General features: G+C 38.3%; 1 gene segment (V, D, J or C); it reads left to right on the top strand.

Annotated features, from left to right (window-relative positions):
* Nucleotides 1–8,773: 8,773 nt before the first annotated feature.
* On the top strand, nt 8,774–22,273 carry LOC110540291 (immunoglobulin kappa variable 4-1-like). The segment is given in 3 exon segments: nt 8,774–8,834; nt 9,037–9,356; nt 22,226–22,273. Coding segments are annotated over 3 exon segments (417 nt in total).
* The last annotated feature ends 501 nt before the right edge of the window (nt 22,274–22,774 follow it).

Below are 22,774 nucleotides of genomic sequence, written 5' to 3' on the forward strand. Positions count from 1 at the left end.
TAGAAATAAAATCAATAAAATCCCAAACAGCTGGAATGCTGTAAATGAAAAATTTAGGAAATAAAATTAAAACCATTTCCAAATAATGTTCCCAGTGCTGCAACCTAATACTAGTAGAGCCTCGCTTCCCTTGCCACAACTCGAGTAGCGTCCACAAACCATTCTCTTCTACTCATGTGTTGCTTTACTTCATGAGCAGAATACAAGGGATAGAAGACTGAATCTTAGGTGTTGAAGATACAAGAGAAGAAATAGATACAGCAGTAAAGAAAAATGTTAAATATATAAGATTACTAATATGAAATATCTAGGAAATAAAGGACACTCTGAAAAGACCAAATCTAAGAATAAGTGTTATAAAGGAAAGAGAAGACACTCATCTCAAAGACTAAGAAAATGTTTTCAACAATGTCATAGAAGAAAACTTTTGTAATTGAAAGAAGATATCTGTTAAGGGCAAGAACCATACAGATCATCAAATATACTTGACCGTGGGGAAAAATTTCCCTCTGCTGATAATAATATATGCATCACGCATACAGTATGAGGAAACAATATGAAAAACTAAGCAGATATACTGCAGAATCTAAGAGACAAGAGATGCCAGGCCATGCTACTATACACAGCAAACCTTTTAAACACCATAGATTGAGAAAATAAGAATTCCATGATGAAGACATATTAAATAAAATCTATGTACAAATCCAGCCCTACAGAATGTTTGTAATGGAAACTCCAATCTATGGATGTCAACTATGCTCTTGAAAATACAGGATATACATAATCTCACTCCTGCTCAGATTATACACAACAATATAAATAAATATACACATATAAGTTTATTTAGAGAGAGATAGTAGATATTTTTAATATATAACAAATTAGACATCAAACAGAATCTATAAATTAGAGATGGGAAGGATACTACATATGTATCAACGTACAAACCCACAAAAATATCATTCCAATTTTAAAATTCTATGCCTGAAACACAAGGCCACCCAACTTTGTAAAATAAATGCTACTATAGCTTAAACCACATATTGACATTTACACATTGTTAGTGGTAGATTTTAACACCCACTCTCAATAATAGATACATCATTGACACAAAAACTTATTGTGGATGTTTTGTTTTATGTTATGTAAAGATATTTTTGTTAAAATTCCAAGGAGGTTTTAGTTTACCCGCATCTGTTAAGTGTCTCATGCAGAGCGTGGTCTTTGCCAGCTGGAATTAGTTGAATTTTGAGGACTATTTGCAGTATATATATGACAGCCCAGAGGAAGAAGATGAGGCTGCTTGGGGAAGGACTGCTTGCTGCTGGTTCATCCTGCTCCTGCATTTGCTATTTGTTGATTTTTCTGGTTACCTGGACTTCTGTATTTATGGACAACTGATATTGATATTGCCCGCAAAAGGATCCCTTAACCCTACTCAGAGGGAAGTAGGAGGGACCTCTGCTCCCTATTCCTAAAAGCCTTCTTTCCCTCCTAGCCTGTGTACAGAGCTTGGAAAGGAGATAAAAGTATTTAATAACTCTAAATAAAGTGTGGTTGTTTAAAAATCAAGTTCAGCAAAAACTAAACAGAGAAATGCTGTTTAGTTTTTAATATCTAACAAATGAGACTACAAACCAAATCTAATCATTAGAGATAGGAAGGATACTACATACTTATCAATGTATAAATCCTAACCAAGTGTTTGGGACCAACAGTTTGAATACCTCTTAATTAAACCCGATATTGGTAATCAGCATCCTTTAGTAAAGCAATAGTTTTTGCTAATTTTCTTTCAACACAAAGGAAAAGGTGAGGACTGATGGTCTGAAAGTCATCATCAACCCTAAAGACAAAAAATGTCCTCATGAGCTCTTAGTCTGGAAATATTATCATGTGGTCTGATTCTAGGACCTTTGTCATAAGTGGCTATTAATATTTACTCTTGGTATATCTTCTGGTAAAGCTTGTTGTTAATCCTAAACAGCTGTATACCCAAATCAGCACACAGACACTGGGATTTCTTTAGTTAACCTAGAACACAATGCAGGGCAATAGTTACTCCCTCCTAAACTTCCAAGCCCTCATAGTTTCCTAACAATTAGATTTACCACATTATACTTGCTTTTTGTGAAATCTTAGGCTAGTTCATGCTCCAAGACTTCCAGCTCTCTCCTAACTCCATCTTGCCCCTTCTCTTCCCACTCATTTCCTGCCTTCTGGCTCCTGCCCTCTTTCCTTCCCTCTGGCTCCTCCCTTTGCACAACATTGTGGCTAGTTGTTTTATTTTGACCTGTTTACACACAGTTGAGACAGGATGCTCACAGTAAGTATCACAATGCAATATGATTGAAAACAGAGAGTCTGGTGTGGGGGGAGAAATCAGCATTTGAATGAACAAGGATAAGGTGTATACATTACAAAAGAACATTATACCAACTTCACTGCTCTGAAAACTGCCTTATCCTTTTAAATGTGAGACATTTTCATGTTGGAAAAATGTTGGTCATGCCTATGTAAAAAAGACACAAGAGGCTTATAGGTGGAAAAGTACACACCAACTTAGTTTAGTCCTAAAAACTCAAAAATTATATTCATATGTTTAAAAAGCAAAACTGTCCTTCTCATATCAAAAAGGGGACACGCCAAAGAATAGCCAAAACCAATGTAAAAACCCAGGTACAAGATGCCTATGATATACTTAAATGCTAAGGATAAGAGAGTTTATATGCTAATGCTAAGAGAGTTTATATAGAGTTTGGCTATAAAGGTATAACTACCCATCCTATATAAATAGGGGCAAGCCAAAAAATAGCCACTATCAATGGACAAAGTAGCAGCTTACAGAATGGGAAAGGATTTTCACAAACTCCACATTCAATAGAGGGCTAATATGTAAGATATATGAAGAACTCAAGAAGCTAGATATCAAAACCAAGTAATCCAACGTAAAAAAATAATTGGGGGTACAGATCTATACAGAGTTTCTTAACAGAGGAATCTCAAATGGCTAAGAAACAAAGAAATGCTCCACAAACTTAGTCATCACAGAAATGCAAATCAAAACTACTTTGTGATTCCATCTTACTCTTAACAGAATGGTTATGATAAATACAACCAACTATATCATGCTAACAAAGATGTGGAGCCAGGGTATAGTCCTCCATTGATGGTGGGATGGCAAACTGTAAAACCATTTGGAAATCAATATGACAGTTCCTCAGAAAACAAATATTCTATCTACTTCATCACCAATCTATATAATTCTTGTGCATGTACTTGAAGGACACTCCATCCTAGCACAAGGTAACTTACTCTACCATGTTCATTTTGGCTTTGTTCATCATAACCAGGAAATGGAAACAAATGAAAATTGGATAAAACAAGGTTGAGCATTTATAAAATGAAATAGTCATTAGCTATTCAAGAAAAATAACATCATGAAATTTGCTGGCAAATGGGGGGTGGGGAGGATTGGAAATATAATCATCCTGAATGGAGTAAAACCAGATCTAGAAAGTTAAATATGGTATGTATTTCTGTATTTAAGTACTTATGGGCCTCTAAACCAATGATAAGCAAGCTGAAGTGTTTAGACCCAAAGAATGTAAGTATAGGTGATGGGTCTAGGGTGGATGCATGGATTTCCCTGGGGGAAGGAACTAGAACAGATTTTTATGGGCCGGTATGGGACAGGTGAGGATGGAAGCAGTGGAATAAGGTGTGAAGGGAATGGGGTGAAGGGGAGAGTGTGGAAAGACAGATGGAACTGGGAGTTATGTTGTGGTGGTATAGAAACATAATGTATGGAAATGTCCCGAGATCTACAAAGGTGACACTAATGAGGACTCCCAGTAATGGGAGATATGGAGTTTCAATTGTCCATTACTGTAGCCAGCTGAGACATAGAGTGGCAGGGATAGATTGCATTCAGTTGAGATTTGATCAACGGTCCCAGGGTAATCCACCCTCCCCACCGTAAACATAGGCTGTTGCAAAACATAAGCTTTCTTTCTGCAAACCAACATTGGATTCTCTTTGCAGAAGAAAACACCTAAACAAACCTTTGATCACTGAGAGTTGAGCTGGTGCCTACCTGGGGCTCTCACCCCCATGTTCTAATGTCTATGACATGGTAATGCACTTCGCAGGCTGCCAATAGAGGAAAGTATTCAGCAACCCAACCACCAATCATTGAATTTACAAACTGTCCTCCCTGCAAAATATGATAAGAAAACCATGGCACCAATTATATAGGACTAAAACTCAGTTGTCTAATTTGTCTTAAGGCACATTCATTCAATGAGGTGGAATCTATAGTGACTTGTTTTTGTGGGAAGTCTGAGAACCAGAGTAAAGGCACTAGATTAACTTCTCAATGTTCAGTGAATTGTATGAATGTTTTCCTCAGCAATGGGGTCTTGTTTACAGTTTGCAGAGAGCACTATACTGGATGGTATAGGTATTTCTTCGGGACTGTTTAAGCCACAAAGTCAAATGTATGAAACCCAGTTATGACACTGAACTCTTCATTTGATGACAAGATTTTGTGTTTAATAATTCTTATTATTTTGTATTTTATTATTCTCTTTATTTTGGGGTTTATCACTCTTGTTATTTGGTGACACTGTTAACATTGCTGCCAAGGGCCTTCTCTATGGGCTTTGTACAGGATGGAGAGATGTGGAGCATCTTTGCTGATGCTGACAGGGCAGTCCACAAAGGAGATGAGGAGTCAGTGAGAGGAGGGAATCATCCAGGATGATGGTCAGGGGAATTTTGCAGCTGATTGAGTAACAGTCATGCCACTTAGGTGGATCTGACTTCTAGCAAACAGGTGCATTTTTATTTATTCAAGTTTCACACACACACAACAAAGACAGACTAATGATTATACAAGCGGTATAGATTATGTGTTTGATTTTTCATTTCATGTCTAGGGTTACAAGTTCAGTTACAATTAGAAAATAAAACAGAACAGCTTTTATTATTTTATTACCCCTGTAACTCTAATTTAAATAATCTAAAGAATGTGTCTCCCCAAGCAAACATGTTTAATATATGACAGCCTGATTTTAAGCTGGCAATGATTCTAGTCCAAGAGCACTCCAGAAAACAGAAAAAAACTGAACTGATCTTTTATGAATAGCAACTAACACTGTTTTCTATATGTATCATAATCTATACAAAAAGCTTAATTTAGTCAAACTGTTTTATTTACTGAGTTTCATTTCTTCAGATGTGTACACTGTGGATCTCTGTCATTAAACCTCATTTTTAGAAACCTCTAAGTCTATATTAAAAAGATGTCTTAAATGTCTAAGCTATTTTCCTGTGACCTGTCAGGGTTTGTAAATTGTTTTTTTTACCTTGTGCCAACTATATTGTTTTAGTTTGCTCAGGAGCAGATATCCTAAGTAGATTCCTGGAATAATGGCCTCACAAAGCTATGTACTTATCTTTGATTAATGGTTTCCAGAACATTAGGAAGACTTCCAAATAATGGTCACATAAGTTTAATTTTAGGATTTTATAAAAAGACTCAGGTATCATTTTTTTCCAGGAAAAAACATAAAATGAACCATAATGCTGAAAGTCCCTAAGAATACAATATGCAGAAACCAAACCCCAAAAAAGTTAGTGATAGAAAGACATTGATCGCACATTTCTGCTCAACTTTGCTGGGACTGTGTCAAGTAGCTGTGCTGGTGTCATGACTCTTGCTTCTTCTATTGTGGATTAAGCACATCACCCAAAGTGATGGTCCCAAATCTGATGCAGGGCCAACTTGGCCCCATCACAGTGAGTGGGTCATTTCACTGGGTTTTCTTAGTCCTCCAACTCATACTTGTTTCATTCTTCTAGTGGCTGTAAATAAGAACTGAGGATCCACACTTTATTATCACAAGATATATTGTCCCCAAGGCTTTTGAAGAAGTTACATAATGCAGACAAAGCCATCTTTTATAATATTAAACTCAAAGCTTTAATCTTAAAAACATTTCTTGCAGGTAAGATAAAAAACCTTAATTGAAAAATTTAACGGATTCTCCCTAATAAACTTACAAACAAACACATGTCTGTTAACACAAACGTTCTAAAACATTATAATGTAGGAGAATTGACCTTATAGTTAGATGTGAGTTTATTAACTCTATATACTTTATTCATTTTTTTAATTTCTATAGGATATTATTTTTAGTAATAAAGAAAATCTTTGGCAATGAATATAAAGTAAGTTCCTCATGTAGACCAATGGTCCTCAGCCTTCTTAATGCTGAAACTTTTTAGGTATAGTTCCTCAGGTTATGGTGACTTCCAACCAAAAGCTTTTCATTGATACTTCATGACAGAAATTTTTCTATTGTTATGAATCATTATGTGAATATCTGATAATTCGTATGGTCTTAGGCAACCCCTGTGGCAGTATCATTTGACCTAAAAGGAGATGGGTTCTGCAGGTTGAAACCCTCTTAACTAAACCCATTATTCTTAATCAGAAGCTTTTTGTAAAGCAATATTTTTTGCTAATTTTACTTAAAAAAAATCTTTCTGTATCTACTATTTCTTGTCGCATATTGGGTAGACATAGCCACTTATCTAGAGAAGAAAAGATTCTTAGTGATGGAACAGAAAAGCTGAGTTCAGCTTTGTACAGTCCCAGGATAGTTTGCAGCATACCAGACTGATATTCCCTGGTCCTGAAAACACAGTGGTGTCCATGGAAGAGGGTGCTGTGTCCCAGGAGCTGAAGGCCACCAGCTTCAGACTTCTTGTTTAAAAGGGTGGAGGCATATTATTCAGTATTGTGTTCAGCCAGCAGGTTTATAGTCCATTTCTAATCAGATCCAACATTATCAATTGCACTAGGACATACTGTTTAAACTTGATAAGTAACTAAGGACTGTTGGGCTTTTTATATTATACATAAGTTGAAATTTTTACCTCTTTAGAGCACATACTCTCCACTGGCATCCTGTGAGAAACCCATGGAATCTTTGGATTTGTAAGATCCCTGTCTCCATTAGGCCAATCTGAAAGAGCAGCTGTGAATGTCGCACATTCTGAGCTCACTGCTGCTGTCACAAGAAAAATGTAAAGTTTAGTGGAGATCAAAGGCATATGAGAACTTGTTAGACACTGACAGGAGCAGAGCTCCTTGTCTGTTATATTCTTGACCTTGAGATTAGGAACTTCCTGTATCCACATAAGGTCTACCTCTCTCATAGGATGTTTTGTTAGAGGTTTACAGAAGAAATCTGAATGTGCTTATCAGAAATTATTTAATATTTCATACCAGTAGAGTAGATGTATAAAATTATATATTTAATTCAAAATAGAGCGTTATGCATATTCGATAAGAGAATATTTATTTTCCAATAATATTTATGACTCAATGGTGAAATATTAACATCAGATAAATAATTTGAGTTGGGTAGATAATGCCATGAGCTGCCTTATAACCAATTGATTAATGACACTACTTTTAGAGATTGTCTCCATGTATAGATTAGATTGGACTAGAATTTCCTCGGTAACGCAGGCTGGCCTCAAAATCATGGGTGCCCTGGTTTTGTCTCTCCAGTTTTGGGAGCACAGATGTGAATCTCCACTCCTTGCCATGATATTTCAACTATTTATTTTTCTCTTATACTTTACACATGATTCTAGCTTCATAATTTACTTCTCATGTATACTTTCAGAGTTCAATAATATGAAGTCCTCGCAGGTTCTGTGGTTTTGCTTATTGCTATTGATTTTTCATTCATAGCCAAATATTTTTTTCACCTTTTGGATGGTAGCAATCACTGATGTAGTGTTCTATTATTCTCCATAAAATCATTACATAGATTAGGATGGCTCTGCCACATTCTGGAGAGATTTACCTTTTCATGATATCAGAAGAACATCTTAACCCTATTTCAATACTGCTAATTTCTAAATTATACTAACATTTGTGTTCCTTGAGTAAAACAGGTGGCAGTGTTGGTCTACAGGAAAGACTTCTTGAAAGAATCTAGTATTTCTTCTTCTTGTTTTTCTTTTTTTTTCTCTTTTTGCAGATTTAAATCCCTTTTGCAATTTCCTGAAGTTGTGGAGAGGATACTTGTTAGTTTTTGCTGGGTATCCATTGTTTGAGAATAAAGTTCCTATGATCTCAGACTTAAATTAATATCTGCCTGGATATCCACAGAGAGAATCCTTGGATGCTCTTTCCACCTTAGTCCTTTGTTTATCTATGAAACTAGAGCCCAAATATCTGAGGCCCTGCTCTCTGTCTTCAGTATCAGAGTGGCTTTGGAGATGAGTAATATTGAACACATTTAGCCTGGATTCTATTTCTTCCTTTCATCTTTTCTTCCATCTTCCCTTTCTTTTATTGCATGCTTTCTTACTCTGTTTATTTTGTTGTTGTTGTGATGTTTTTGAACATATCCTATTATTTCCCTAGGACTGCCAATCTGAGATAGCTCCACTAATGTTTCTACAGAAGTCAATTTATTTAAATATCTTGAATTTTAACCGGTCGGCTATTAGAGCACCTAGTAATTTTGTGTTTGAGAGCTGTAAGGTATTCTTTTTCAGTGATTGTTCATGCTCCCTGTAATAGTATTTTTGACTGTTGATAGACACCAGCTGCACTCACAAACATTGCACAGGCATTTGCTTTTGTATTTGCTGACTGCTTTGCATGGGACCCCTACAGCCCAGCCCAGCTGCTGAGAATATATAAACCAGGCTTTGCAGTGAGAACTGAACAGCATTAGACAGCAGGGGGAGCAAGATGAAATCACATACCCAGGTTTTCACATCCTTGCTGCTTTGGGTGTCTGGTGAGAAACTCAAAATATTGCAACCTTTACAGTGTCACTTCTTTGTAGATAAGAACTTGAGTCTGCCAGGCTCAATATTTCATATTTCAATAATAATACTCTGACAACATGATGGTACAAATATATTAAGTGACAAATTTCAACTGTTTTCCAATCTGTGTTTGTGTCTATATACATGTTCATTGTGTGTTCCTGATTGCAGGTGCTTGTGCAGACATCGTGATGACTCAGTCTCCATCCTCCCTGGCTGTGTCACCAGGAGAGAAGGTCTCCATCAGCTGCAGGTCCAGTCAGAGTCTTTATTACAGTGTCAACCAAAAGAATTACTTGGCCTGGTACCAACAGAAACCAGGGCAATCCCCTAAGCTGCTGGTCTACTGGGCATCCACTCGGCATACTGGGGTCCCTGATCGCTTCACAGGCAGTGGATCTGGCACAGATTTCACTCTCAGCATCAGCAGTGTACAGGCTGAAGACCTGGCAGTTTATTACTGTCAGCAGTATTATGAATATCCTCCCACAGTGCTTCAGCCTCCAACACAAACCTCCTTGAGAGTCTCACCAGCTGCCTGCACCACACACAGCCCTGGCCCTGCACACTTCCCTCTTCTGCCTGATAGCTGGTGTTCCAGAGAAACTTACGAATAGTTTGCAGAAGAAAGGGAAAATTATGAGTTCATAAATTTTCATTTATGAAAATGCAAAGAGAACTCACGATTTTCATTCTTTTCCTTCTGTAGAACTTGGAAGACATAAAAAAGGCCATTAGATCACTGTAAGAAATCTGGAAGCTGATGTAGATGTTATTAATATTAAACTTCTCTTAGAACACAGGGAGAATGACAAAGTTGATCAGAATAGTTAGTCTGTAGAATTACAAGGAGAGCAGGCGAAAGCAGAGTGGGCAAAACTCGACAAAGAAAAAAAGCACAAAAGTGAGATATGGGACCATTTGTAAACTGGGGAGAAGCCCCAGAATAAGAATGAGTCTGTGCAAGCAAGCCTCAGGAGCAGAGAAGAAATATCTGCAAAAAGACTCAAGAGAGAAGTTTTATACTCAAATAGATGAAGTGCAAACTCCTTCCCTAGACCCTTAAAGAACGCACCAGCCACATATATTTACTGAGTCCCATATTTTAGAGATTTTATAAAAAAAAAACAGATTGAGAAATGAGGTAGAGGGGTTGATTTTAGAGAAAAATAAGCTGAAAAGGGATTTTTAAGCAACAATATGCCACCTTGAAAATACCACAGACATATCAAAGATGACACATTGAACCCTCCAAGCATCTCATCAGAAGGAAATGAAGGATCTCCTTTTCCAAAATTTTTCTTCTAAATGGTCAAACTCAATTGCAAAAATCATAAATTCAAAAAGTACTTATAAAACATTTTCATTGTGCCTGTTATATTTTTAGGGGAGGGCCAGGTGAGGTGGTGGTAGGTTTTGTCACAGAAGCATTCTATGTCTATCTTTCTCAACTCTAATTCCGTTGGGCACTGATCATGGACTTCCACTTTTTATCTGGTGACAGTATGCATAATTATAATATGCACAAAAATTGCTAATTTAATTAAAAAATCCCAGTATTTAAAGTAAATCACAAATGTGAGATACAAAGCTGCAGCCAATCTGTTTTCAAATGTCTCTCCCAGTCTGTCCTACAGTTCCTTGCTGGAGAGTGATCTGTCATGGAGGCACACATGTGGTCTGCACTGAGTGCTCCTGGTCATCCACATGAAAGAGCCAGGTGATGTGAGGACACCTGGTAGCTCTTAGAAGCATGATAAGAGCTGCATAAGACATTGTAATTTTTAGCCACTTTAAAATGTACTATTAAACTATGAACTAAATCTATAGAATGTATGTTACACTAAAAGCACATTTTGATATGGACTGCATTTTAATTGCCTGTGCCAATAAATGCAATTCTGAGCCCCCGGACAAGTGGCTAGGGAAGTGTACCCTGTGACACTGGACCAGGATATAGATTCTGAGAAAATATTTGGAACTAAATAGAAGGTGCTGGAGTAGTCTGTGCTTATTTTGAGATCTCGTGAACAAAGTTAAACAGTTTAGAAAACAAAATTCTATCTTAGGTGTACATTTGAAACTGTTAGTTTCATGGTCCTGGTAGTATGGAAGAGGAGTGCCAAGCCCAGGGAAATGGGGAGAAATACAACCATTCAGAGTAGACAATAGGCAGGATAATTTAGGCTGTTGATTGTCAGGAATAATTGTCTGGAATCTGTTAAATAGTTATTGAGAGGAGTCACAAAAATTTATTTTGGCTTTAAAGGTTAATTGGGAAGTAACTGTAATCTGAAAGCAGGGTCAGATTGTGTTGGGAAGAATATAATTTGAGAAGATCTGGTTGTGTCAAAATAGTCTTTTCCAGGGAGAGTTAAGGCAGGTTCTTAAGATGAGATACTTTAAGAACATTGGAGATTGGGGAGGGTCTTGACAGACTTAAGAGGAACAGTCAGTAACAGTTTGGGGGAGTTTGGTGTGAACAGGTTGAGAGCACTTTGCTTTTGTTCCTCAAGGGGAACTTAGATGGTCTAGGATGCAAGCAGCCAGTACTGAGAATAGGGCATTGTTGCTATGGTATTGGCAGTGAGAGGAACTGTAACTAATGAATGAATTTGAAGAAGAGGCAGAAAGAAAACAATGGGAGGCATTTAAGTAGTTGTCAGAGGAGTTGAGGAGAGAGTTTGGTAGATACCTTCACCCAAGTGAGGGTTTAATCATGAGTGTGGTCTGTGTGTGTGAAAGAGAAAGAAAGAGAGGACACAGTTTGGGTTTCGTTACACCTTTAATTGGATGTGTAGAATTTATGGGGTTTTTTTTGGCGTGTTTGATGCCTGAGAACATCTAGACAATTAATTTAGGGGAGTCAGTTGGCAGTAGACACTTGGCAATCATTTGGGCAGAGAAAAAGTATGTGTGTGAGAAGAAAAATGAGGTTTGAGGGGAATGGGTGATATCAAGAACACTGGAGCCAGAAGTTGAGGATTAATAATGCTAAAGGAGAGATCAGTATAATGTACCTGTCTGACAAGAAGGAGCTGACAACCATATAAAAATTGTAGCAGAAGTAGCTAGAAGACCATCTTGTGTGTAAAGGGATGTGATAGGAATTCCTTGTGAATTTTGGTCAGGGGTGTAGAGGATCTGATCAATGCTGAGGCAAGGAGATTAAGTGTGGAATAATTAAGAGGAGGATAACTAAGGAATATGACTGATGAATCTCTGGTAAGGCAAGTTTGAGAGATGAAATCTGAGAAGGTGGAAGGGGCAGTGGAGCCCTTTTTAAGTTAGGAATTGAGGGAGACTGTGCTGAGAATAGATTATGAGAGTGGACCCTGGAGATTCTGCCTTTACCCTCAGCTTTAGTAGCTGTGGGGGAGGGGCAGCAGTAGGGAATCATAGCTATTTGCTAGATTTAGAGGTAAGCAGAGAGGCTGTGACAAGAGTGTGCAAACAAAAGATCATCTGTGGAATGTGTTGTTTAGAGTTGTGGAGAGATATGCAATGGGACAAAGAGCAGTGTTTGTGTATTTTGGAAGTCCAAGAATGGAAAGGTTTCTATATAACTGGGATGCAGAGGGCTAGAGTAGAAAAAAGAATGTTTTATGCCTGATGAATTGTTTGTGGATGGGAGGTAAGTGGCGGTCTAGAAATAACATGGTATAGGAAATATATCAGGAGTATCTAGGAATCTATGATGGAGGATGCTGTCTGAGACTGTAGAGATGGGGAGTGGAGATGGGCAAGGTGCTCTTAAAGTGAGGTATCTATGGGTGGTGTGAGAGAGAATCTGAGATAGGTGACTTGGAGAAAGGAGAGTTGTGCGTTGGAAGGTGAGAGCCAGAAACCTCTGAAAATGAGGAAATTTAGGAGAGAGTTCAGATTGGCAATTAGAGAGAGAAGGACTATATAGAAGGATGTTATGTACATACTAAAGCAGGCAGGAGGAAAAGGGAGAAGGCAGGCCAAGTCCATAGTAATGCTTGGCCAAATGGATGGGGACTGTCTCTGCATCCCTGGGGAAGGACAGGCGAGTTCAGTTGTTAGAATTTTTCAGTGTAAGTATCCATCTATCTGAACACAAAATGCCTTGGGAGTATTGAGATGATAGTGTCCTTAAGATTTAGGACTGAAAAGTGAGTGTTTTATTCAGGGATGATAGATAATAGCTTAAGGATGTAAAGAAACAGCAGTTAATGAAGAAAGATCTTGAACTAGGTAAAAGGTTTTCTCAAGTTTTTTTTTTTTTTTTCTGTTAATATGGGAGTATTTTAGGGCAAGGAAGTAGAAATGATGGGTGTGAGGCCTAGGCAATGCTGATTATGGGTAGGGAGTTTTGAGTTTGGAGATGTATGCACAATGTTCTACAAGTATAATAGAGATTTGTGATATACAGTGAGGGAAAGAGAGGTGGCATGTTTCTGTGGCTTATTTATATTTAAAATTGATTCATCTTTTAGTTAAACAGCAGTTATTTCTAAACATTAAAAGCAGTTATTCCAGCAGTATACCCAATTCACCACACAGAGACTAGAATTTATTTAATTAACATAGAGGACAATGCTGGGCAAGAGTAAAACCATCCTAAACCTCTAAGCCTGCTTAACATCCTAACATTCAGATTTCACTCATTATACTTGCTTTTAGTCATATCTTAGGTACTGTCATCTATCCCTGTGTTTCAAAGTCCTCTCCTGCTGATCCCTTGCACTCCTTCTCCTCCCACTACAGACCAGGATGTCCCACCCTACTCTCTCCATTGCTCAGCGCTGGGGCTGGTTGTCTTATTGGCAATACAGGGAACAAGGGTGGCATGTTTACATAAACTTAAGACAGGTGATGCTTAGAATAAGCACCACAATGCCATATCCAGATTGAAATCACATAGCGGGTTAGAGAAATCAGCCTTTGAATGAGCAAGTGTAGATTGTATTCATCCCACAAAAACATGCCAGAAGCATCCCATACAGTGAGATTGACTCAGGAAGTGGGCAGAGGAGAAGATGGGTTTGGGGACTGGGAGACTGGTAGTGTACAAATAGAGTGTTAAGAAGGAAGAGGGGGGACTCAAGATTATCTTAAGAGCTTTTATCAGGGACAAAAAGGCAAAATTTATGTCAACTCTGGAGAAGATATCTTTTCCTACTAAGGTAATAGGAGATTAGGAAATGAGTAAAGAAATTCCTTGAAAGGAGCAATTTAAGGGAGAAGTCTGGAGGGGACTGGAGGACTGGTTGTGAATTCTGACAATGGGTGAGGGAGAGGGGTAAGTGAAGCCCCAACAGTAGCATAGAGAGAAGGAAAGAAATCTGAAACAACTCTTTATACATTTTAAGTTACTCTCTCAGATATACAAATCACTTTCTCAAGTTTTCATATCATCAGACCATAACACATTTTTGAACTGTCATAACTTCAGACCTATATGTCTTAGACCTTCATAACTTGTATCCTTTGTTCTTTTTTCTTGATATATATAACTTACTTGCCTTTGTCTCATAACTTTTAAAAACTGATATATTTCTTAGTATGAAAACTGTCAGCAAGGTAAACTATACATAAGAAGAGGATTGACCAAACAGCTGGGCATTTACTGCTGTTAGAGCTACAATTATCCATCAAGGTCATCAGAGATCCAAGGAGGATAAACTTGAGTAGAAAGTAAAACTTAAATGGTTTTTGTATCACTTAAAATGACAGAGACTTGAATAGACAGTCAATCAGTTCAAGCATATCAAGTTTCATCAGGAATCTTCCACTGTGGCCTGACAAGACTGCATTGCTAGGGGAAAATAAGCAAAGAGCATGCAACCAAGTTCAAGACAGAGGCAGCCCAAGTTCTTTTTACTCACGTACCCACAGGAAGACTGAGCTGCCTTTTGGCTACATGTGAGCAGGGGGTGGACACTGACAATACAACAAAACAAGTCTACAGACAAGGAAAAGTTCTTTACCAACCCAACATCCTACTGAAGGCTGATAATACCTAGATTACATAAAGATCTCAAAAAAATCAGGCACAAATACTCCAGTTAAAAATGAGGTGCATATCTAAACAGAGAATTCTAAACAGGAATATGGAATGGTGGAGAAGCAAAGAAATGCTCAAAATCCGTAGTCATCAGGAAAATGCAAATCAAAACAACCATGTGATTCCAACTCACACCCATCAAAATGGGTAAGATCTAAAATCAAGTGACTGGGAAATCAATCTGGCACTTTTTCAGAATATCAAGAATAGTACTATCTCAAGATCTAGCTCTATAACTCTTAGGCATATATATAAATATATCCAAAATACTCCCAAATATACAGCAGGGACCTTTGCTCAACCATATTCATAGCAGCTTTATTTGTAATCGTCAGAATCTGGAAAAAAAAAAACAAAACAGATATCCCTCAATAGAGGAATATAAAAATGGTGGCACATTTACACAATGGAATACTATTCAGCTATTAAAAACAAGGAAATCATGACATATGTAGGCAAACAGATATTTGAATTGCCGTAGAAGCACAAAGAAATTTTTGAAAGTTTAATTCTGAGGCATAAAAGTGCTCCTGCACCCAACCTATTTTATAGTAGAGCCATGACATGGAAGCTCAGAATAACAGAACTGGATTCCATAATGCCAGCCAGAAAATCATTGTGATACATTTAAAATACTCAAGGGAATGCTTTGCTAATCCTAACTGCCATAGGGTGACACAAGTGCAGGTGTCCTTTGAGCAATAAGTCAAGCTGTTCTGAGCTGATTTGCATGTTGAGATATTAGCCATAGTGAAGATTGTTCAAGGGCTCTTTACAGGCAGCATTCCAATGCCTAAGAAGCAGCCTCAAGTCCAGCTGTCAGAGATGGGGTCAGCTGCTTTCCTGCTGTGGGGACTCCTGCTGTGGGTGTCAAGTGAGAGGCTACAGTTTTGGGAACAGCCCCTGTGGTCACTGCTGTTTTCCATTCCTTGATGCCCTGATAAAGTTATGGCTTTAAGGCAGTACAGGCACAGGTGCCAGTATGATGAGCAAACATTTGACAGAAAAATGAGAAAGACAGAGAAATGGAGTGTTACTTGCACTGTAGAGAGAAGCAAAATTGGGTTATTGATGGCAGTGAGGACCAGGACCCAGGCTGCCACAAATGGTCATGTCTTGGTTTATGATGCTACTGCAGCCTGGTTCTGTGTTTATGTTTGGGCCATGCAGAAGTCTGTGGACTGTGTTACAGCCTGAAGCCATGTTGAGGTCTGAGGGCTGTGCTGCTGCTCAGGGTCACATTAAAGTGACTATCCTGTACTGCCTGTGCTGCCCCTGAGCCCACGGTGATGTACATGTTCTGAGCTGCCCTGATGGTATTATCTAGTTTTATGGTCCTATTGTAGCCAGATTGTGATCAAGATAATTATTGTCCTCAGAAATCAGGTTGAAGTCCATGATCCATGCTCCCACTAACTTTGAAGATGAAGATAATTGATTTTGGTCAAGAACCCAAAACATACAATGGGAAAATGGCAGCATCGTCAACAAATTTGATGGGCTAACCAGTTGTGTACATATAGAAAAATGCAAATAAATCCATACTTATCACCCTGCACAAAACTGGAGTCCAAGTGGATCAAAGACCTCAATATAAAACCCGATACACTCAATCTGTTAGAAGAAAAATGGGGGAAGAGCCTTGAACACATTGGCACAGGAGACAACTTCCTGAAAAGAACACCAACAGCTCAGGCTCTAAGAGTAACAATCAATAAATGGGACCTCATGAAACTGAAAAGCTTCTGTAAGGAAAAGGATACTGTCATCAGAACAAAATGACTGCCTACATATTGGGAAAGGATCTTCACCAACCCTATATCTAACAGAGGGCTAATATCCATAATATATAAAGAAATCAAGAAGTTAAAAAGCAACAAATGAAGTACTCTAATTAAAAAGTTGGGTACAGACCTAAACAGAGAATTCTCAATAGAGGAATAGCGAATGAGAGAAAAACACTTAGAGAAATGGTCAACATCCTTAGTCATCAGGGAAATGCAACTCAAAATGACCCTGAGATTTTACCTTATATCTATCAGAAAGGCTAAGATCAAAGATTCAAGTGACAACACATGCTGGAGTGGATGTGGAGAAAGAGGAACCCACCCCCATTGCTCGTGGGAATGTAAACTTTTACAACCACTTTGGAAATCAATCTGGCACTTTCTCAGCCAATTAGGAATATTGCTACCTCAAGATCTAGGTATACCTCTCCTAGGCATATATCCAAAATATGCTCAAATATACAACGAGGACATTTGCTCAACCATGTTTATAGCAACTTTATTTGTAATGGCCAGAATCTGGAAACAACCCAGATATTCCTCAGTTGAAAAATGGATACAGAAATTGTTGTACATTTACATAATGGAATACTACTCAGCAATTAAAACCAAGGAAATCAAGAAATTTGCAGACAAGTAATGGGAATTTGAAAAGATCATCTTGAGTGAGTTATCCCAGAAGCAGAAAGACACCCATGGTATATACTCACTTATAAGTGGATATTAGACATTTAAGATAAATCTACTAAAATCTGTACACCTAAAGAAGCTAAGCATGAAGGAAGACACTGGGTAAAATGATCAATCCTCACTCAGAAATCAAACAGGACAGACGTCAGAAGAGGGAGAAAACAGGGAACAGGACAGGAGCCTACCACAGAGAGCCTCTGAAAGACTCTAACCAACAGAGTATTAAAGAAAATGCTGAGAATCATACCTGAACATTGGGGAGTGTGCAAGGAATCTTATGAAAGAAGGGGAAGATAGAAAGACCTTGAGGGAACAGGAGCTCCAGAAAAAGAGGAATAGAACCAGGGCCCAGGGATCTTTTCTGAGACTGATACTCCAAGGAAGGATCATGCATAGAAAAAACCTAGAACCCCTGCACACATGTAGCCCATGGCAGCTCAGTCTCCAAGTAGGTCCCCTACTAATGGAAACAGGGACTGGATCTGAGATGAACTCAATTGCTGGGTCTTTGTTCATCTACCTCTGGGGGAGAGGTAGTCTTTCCTGGACACAGAGGAATGCAGCCAGTCTTGATGAGACCTGATAGTCTAGGGTCAGAGGAAAGGGGAGGTGAACCTCCCCTATCAGTGACTTGAGGAGGGCCATGGGAAGAAATGAGGGAGGGAGTGTGACATTAGGAGGGTCTCAGGGAGGGGGCCTACAGCTGGGATACAAAGTGAATAAACTTTAATTAATAAAAAAATATTTAAAATATAAAAACAAATTTTGATAATTCTAAAAAACTAAAAATGTTCAAGAAAACTTTTATTGGAAGTGAAAAGGATGATTGCACACCTAGATGAGAAAGAGGCACATGAGAGGCTCCTGTGATGACCTCTACACCCATTTCAATGCCCAAGGCCCCAAGATACTTCTAGCCTAAACAGGAAGACATTGAAGTGAACTCATTCTTTTTGATTGTTTTGTTGTTGTTGTTTTGTTATTATTATTTATATAAAGACCACAATTTCTCCTCCATCCATTCCTTCTAGGTCCCCCTACCTTCCTTCTGCCAACCCCCAACAATTCCTCCTCTGTTTCGCTTCAGAAAACGGCAGAAGTTTTAAAAAGTGTGGTACATATGCTGAAGTTGGCGCTTCACGATTCATGGTTTCTGACTGGGTGTGTGGGAAAGCAGCAACTCAGTTCTTTTTAAGAGAGAATTTAAAGGTCCTTTGTGGAAGATTCAACTCATCAATTTATCAAAGGAGATACTGAGGCTCATAGGCATACTTTGGGCAGAGTGCCAGAACCCATATGGAAGAAGAGGGAGATAGAAAGACCTGGAATGGAAAAGATCTCTACAAGGGAAACAATAGTGCCAAAATACCTGGACCCATGGGGCCTGCAGAGACCAATACTCCAACTAAGAACCATGCATGGGGAGGACCTAGACAGCCTGTTCAAAGGAAATAAATTGGCTGCTCAGTTTCCAACTGGGTTCCCTCATAAAGGGTACGCAGACTGTCTCTGATATGAACTCAGTGGTTGGCTCTTTGATCAACTCCCTCTGGGGTGCGAGCTTTGCCAGGCCACAGAGGAAATTGATACAGCCAGACTTGATGGGATCTGATAAACTAGGATCAGATAGAAGCTAAGGTTCTCCCCTATCAGGAGATTAGGGAGAGGGCATAGGGGGAGAATAGGAAGGGTAAATGCAACTGGGAGGAGTTGAGGGAGGCAGCTGCAGAGGGGATACAAAGCAAAAAAAAATGTAGTAAACATATATAAATAAAATTAATTTTTTAATAAAAGACAGAACTTAAAGAAAAGCAGGTCACTGAGAGTTTCTCCATGCTTCATTGAATGTAGAGAAACATAGATTGAACATGATATTAGTTTCTTTTTTCTTTTTAATTTTTAAGTTTTAGGGAAGTAGGTCACAATAGTTGGAGACTGGAAGGACTGGGAAATAAGTGTGACAGGGTTCATGATATGAAATTGCCAAAGAATCAATAAAAATATAAAGTTGAAAAATTATAGCAAATAATTGGTGGCACGTTTCTCTTCCCTTAGTGGCTTCTCAGAGTGCAGCTCATGGCTGCTCTTGTATATTCCAAATACAAATGTGCTATACTGGGATGCTTACAGTACATATTGTGACAGCAATGTGTGTTTATCATTTCAGGTTCCACTGGTGACATTGTGCTGACCCAGTCTCTAGCTTCTTTAGCTTTTTTCTCTAGGACAGAGATACGTTTTCACTGCAGTGGCAGTGAAAGTGTTAATTCATGTAACTGCAGTTATATGCAAAGCTATCTTCAGAAACTAGGACATCTGCCTAACCTCTTCATGTATGCAGCATCCAACCTAGTATCTGGGGTCTCTGCCAGCTTCAGTGGCATTGGGTCTTGGACAGACTTCAGCCTCACCATCCATCCTGTGGAGGCTGATTCTGCTACAATCTATTACTGTCAGCAGAGTAAGGAGTTTACTCCCACAATGCTCCAGGGCTAAAGAGAATCCTCCTGGGGTTGCTGCTCCTTGAGGCTCAGTCTCTAAACTGTCTCTTTTTTAAGTAATTAATCTTCTTATTAATTACAGTTTATTCATTTTGGATCCCTGCTGTAGCCCTCTCCATCTTCCCCTTCCAATTCTTCTTCCAATTCTTCCTTCCTCCCTCTTCTCCCATACCCCTCTCCCAGTCCACTGATAGGGGAGGTCCTCCTCCCTTTCCTCCTGATCCTAGTCTATCAGTTCTCATCAGGACTGTCTGCATTGTATTCCTCTGTTGCCTGGTAAGGCTGCTTCTCACTCAGGGATCTGAACTATCTCTTACATCTTCACTATCTTAAGGTAGAAGACATGTTTGTAATGAGGGTTAAGTTCTGAGACAGAGATTGTCTCACTATGTATGCCTTATAATTTTTTTTAATTCTTTTACTTAATGAAGGCTTCCATGATACAATTTTCAAGGCATTTTTATGTTCAATACACTGAGCAAACAATTATTTAAAATTTGCAGAAAACTATCCTCAGTTCCCCAAAATAACCAGAGCTTTGTACAATGAAGGATGGTAGTGGTTTTACAGACATAAGCTGATATTTTCAGCCTATGTTAAATTTCCACTTCTATATGTGTGATATTTCACAAGTTCTTCTTCAGCACATCACACAGGCAAGCCTACTGCAGCTGATTCTTCTGCACATCTCTGATCTGTTTCTCTGTTTCCTTCCCAGATGATCATCTACAGTGTTAGACTGACTAACTGTCCTTTCCTCCTTATTCAATACTCATATCTTTCTCTATAAGATCTTCAACAATGCCATAGATTCTTTTCTTGTATTGTTTACCTTTTTGCTGTCTTTCCTGGTATGAGAGTGCAAAGTCTCACTGTGTGTCCTGACCTGTAAATCCCTCTTTGTTGCCAAGTGACCTCAAGCTTGCAACTCACCTACCCATTTCCCTTCACTTCTGGATTACACGACACAATTCCCAGGCCCTTTTCATTCTCTACAAGTTCTTCAGTGCAGGTCCATGAACTCTAGAGGACCAGGCATGCAGAGCCATGATCATGGAAGGTTTACTTTCTCACATCCTCCACTTGTATATAAACATTCTTGGGCTTTTGTATCCTTCTCATGAGACTGAGAAAGCTCAACAAAATTATACTTAACCATTTTTTTTCAGATGAATATTGATGTGATTAAGTTCACAGTCCTAAGTCACAACAATGAAACTTTATTTTATCACTCTGTGTTGCAGAAGTTAGCACCAACTTAGAGGTTTATAAGCAGAACACCTGTAATCTCCGCAGGGTATGTCTGGATCCTTTCCTCGGGCTCTCATAGGCCACACTCAAGGTATTATCAAAGCTGCATTCTCATCTGCATACTCAAGAAAACCTTCTTGTAAGACCAGTGAGGATATTAGTACAACCTTTTTTTTTTCTTGTTCTTTTCTTTTGGGAATATACTCTCACTTGAATTTTAGTCAAAAGACTGCAACTCTGAGAAAGTCCTGCCTCAGCCACTCATGTTGTTATGAGTAGAAGCCTGATCCTTCCTGACCAATGGTTTTCACACTTGCTGAGTGAGCATGCATTAAGAAAATCATCAAGACTATGGAAGATTTCAAGACTAATCAGCCTGGTTCAGGAGAAGGTGGCTGAACTCTATCCCCAAACTCAGAAAAATGTTCTAATTAAAATATACAATGAGCTTTTAATTAAACAAATCTATGTATTGAGCCAGGGAGAAAACTTTAACACATTACATGATTTCCATTTTTATTATAGTTGAGTAATTGTCTTTGCACATAAACACCTCCTTCTTATTTTCTAAACATTTGTTGATAGACATTTCATTGATTTAAGTTTATTTTCTTGTAAATTGTGCAGCAAAAAATGGATATGAGGAGATATATATATATATATATATATATATATATATATTGTACTGGTTTACATTTATTCAAGAACATGCCTAGTGCAGGATTAGTTGTATTATCTGGTAGTTTCATGTTTCTTAAGCATCCTCCACATTGATGTCCTCAGGGGCTGTAGCAGTGTGCAGTCCCTTCAGAAGCACATACTGCTTGCTTAGTCTGCATGGTTTTCCATTATATTTAGTTGATTTTATGATTTCCTTTTTATTAGTTATTCAAATAAAGTGTCATTTATGGTTTTGCTTCAATTTCTATCTCACTCTCAAAAATGAGAAGAATCTGAAAGCCTCAACAGATCATCTATAACACTACCCATCTTCAGAAGAGCACATTATTTTGATATCCTTGAACTTTCCTTACCTTTACTCACATCTATTCATTTAGAAGAGAATGGACAATGTATATTCTTCTGCTCCAAATTTTCAGGGTGAGAATGCTGTAACTGAAGGCAACATTAAGGCTTTGCCTGGATGAAACTGTGTTTCCACAGGGCATAGAACTCATCTGTAACTTGTTGATCCATTTTTATTTCTTTCACATAAGTTCAGAAAATTTTTAATGATGTTCCAAAGTCAAGAAACACACATGGCAGTTGGACCATCTAAGTAGAGAGCTTTTCATTTTAGGTTAAAGCATTGTATGAGGAGACTATGTGCCTTTTGCATAATAATAAATGATGAACACCCCAGCCTCCACTCTTCTGATTTTGAGAATGAAATATGAATATTTCTTAACCCATTTCCATGGAGACTGTCAAGATCCCTAGTGTCCAGCCTGGAAATGTATGAGTCAGTATCTGTGGCCTATGCCCAGCTTGTATTTCAGAAGTGTGATATCACCTGTAAAATGTTCAATGTAACACCAGGTATATAGGTCTATAAGTTTGGTGAAGAAGACAAACTTTCCTGCATAAATAATAAGAATCTTACTTGAATCTTATTTGAAGCTTTTTGACTAGTTAGGAGGTATTCACTC

Source organism: Meriones unguiculatus, chromosome 5 (assembly GCF_030254825.1).
Source record: "Meriones unguiculatus strain TT.TT164.6M chromosome 5, Bangor_MerUng_6.1, whole genome shotgun sequence".
Classification (NCBI taxonomy): Eukaryota; Metazoa; Chordata; class Mammalia; order Rodentia; family Muridae; genus Meriones; species Meriones unguiculatus.